Here is a 1,411-nt window from a genome sequence, read left to right as displayed (position 1 = left end):
TCTCTGCTCATCTCCGTGGGCGAGACCACGGGGCTGGGGGCACGTCTGGTTCCTGAGGTCCGGCTGTCGTAGTCCGGGGGCCGGCTCTGCAGGGTGATGGGCTGCGAGGTCCCGGGGCGGACGGTGAAGGTGACGGTCGTGCTCCGTGTCCCTGAGACGGTGCTCACGACCTCTGGGCTTCTGAAACAGCAACGAGAGAGGGAGTGTCACAGCCGGGTCGCCGCGCGTCAGCAGGCGGCCAGGAGGGGGCGGCAGACACCCAGGTCACACGAGAGCATGGAGCCCAGGGAGCACGGGTTTGCCATGCCAGGGTCGCTGCAGGGGGACAGGGGCATTTTTTTTACTGATGGAGGCCTGGGCTGGGTGAGCATGCGGGCAGTGAGGGCAGCCGGCCAGGACGCAGCCTGCCCCCGGCCGGGACTGTGGTGCCGGGGACACTGCTGGGGAGGTGACAGTCTGGGCCTCAGCACAGCAAACAGAAGGAAGAGCACCCTCCCCATGCCTGTCAGGCCTTCGTTTTTTTACGTTTCTTTGATTTCAGAGGAAGGGAGAGGGAGAGAGAGAAACATCAATGACGAGAGAACCATTGATCGCCGCCACCGCACGCCCCACACTGCAGCGGGCATGTGCCCTGACCGGGAATCGAACCGTGACCTCCTGCTCCTGGGCCAATGCTCACACCCGCCGACAGGCCTCCAGCTTTTGGGCTGAAAGGACCAGCACAGGGGAGGCCCCGCGGGCTGGCCCCCGTCCGCACGCGGAAGCCCCACCGCTACTCGGGGGCTCACAGGCCCGGAGGGGTTTCGGGGTCTGTCCTCTGCCCCAGAAGGACCAAGACCCACGCCGGTCCCAGGCGGGGCCACAGCTCAGACGGGGGGTGGGGGTGGGGTGCTGTGGGACGCCCTTCCCGATGGCCTCCCCGCCCCCCTCAGCTCGGGGACACCTGTGCGGGGAAGGCTCCCAGGTGCCACGTGGACACGGTGAGCTCAGATGCTGAATAAAGCCAGTGCCTCGGGGGCAGAGGCGCTGTGTGGAGGTGACACGCTGTGGGGTCACTCGCTCGGGTGAGCGGTGCCTCGGGGGGACACTTGCGTGCTCCCTCACCGTGACCGTGCCCGTGACCCTCAGGGTGACAGCGACGGCTCAAATCCCGGGTGGCACCTGCCCGTGGGGTCTCTGAGCCGGAGGACGGTGTCAGCGCCCCAGCTCCCGGACACCCCGGCTCCTGGACACCCCGGCTCTCCTGGGCGTGTGGTCAGAGCAGAGAGAGGCCCGCACGGGCGGCAGGAGGAGGGACAGCGCACACAGAGGCGGGGGCACCGCAGGCACTTACTTCCGCTCAGCACGACCCTCTTCTGCCAACACCCATCCCGGGAGCAAATGGAATGACAAAACGCAGAACCGGTTACGG

The 1,411-nt window shown here is 67.2% G+C and overlaps 1 protein-coding gene across 1 annotated transcript in view; it reads right to left on the bottom strand.

Moving 5' to 3' along the window:
* The window catches only part of LOC102241182 (SH3 and multiple ankyrin repeat domains protein 2), a 68,703-nt gene that overhangs the window by 612 nt on the left and 66,680 nt on the right, over positions 1-1,411 (bottom strand). The window contains exon 10 of the mRNA XM_014533995.1: positions 8-180. Coding sequence (XP_014389481.1) covers positions 8-180 — 173 coding nt within the window. The remainder of the gene's footprint in view (positions 1-7; positions 181-1,411) is intronic.

The sequence above is a fragment of the Myotis brandtii genome, unplaced genomic scaffold (assembly GCF_000412655.1).
Source record: "Myotis brandtii unplaced genomic scaffold, ASM41265v1 scaffold1236, whole genome shotgun sequence".
NCBI lineage: Eukaryota > Metazoa > Chordata > Mammalia > Chiroptera > Vespertilionidae > Myotis > Myotis brandtii.
Note: the sequence above shows the minus strand (reverse complement) of the source record. Positions and strands in the feature narration are given on the sequence as shown.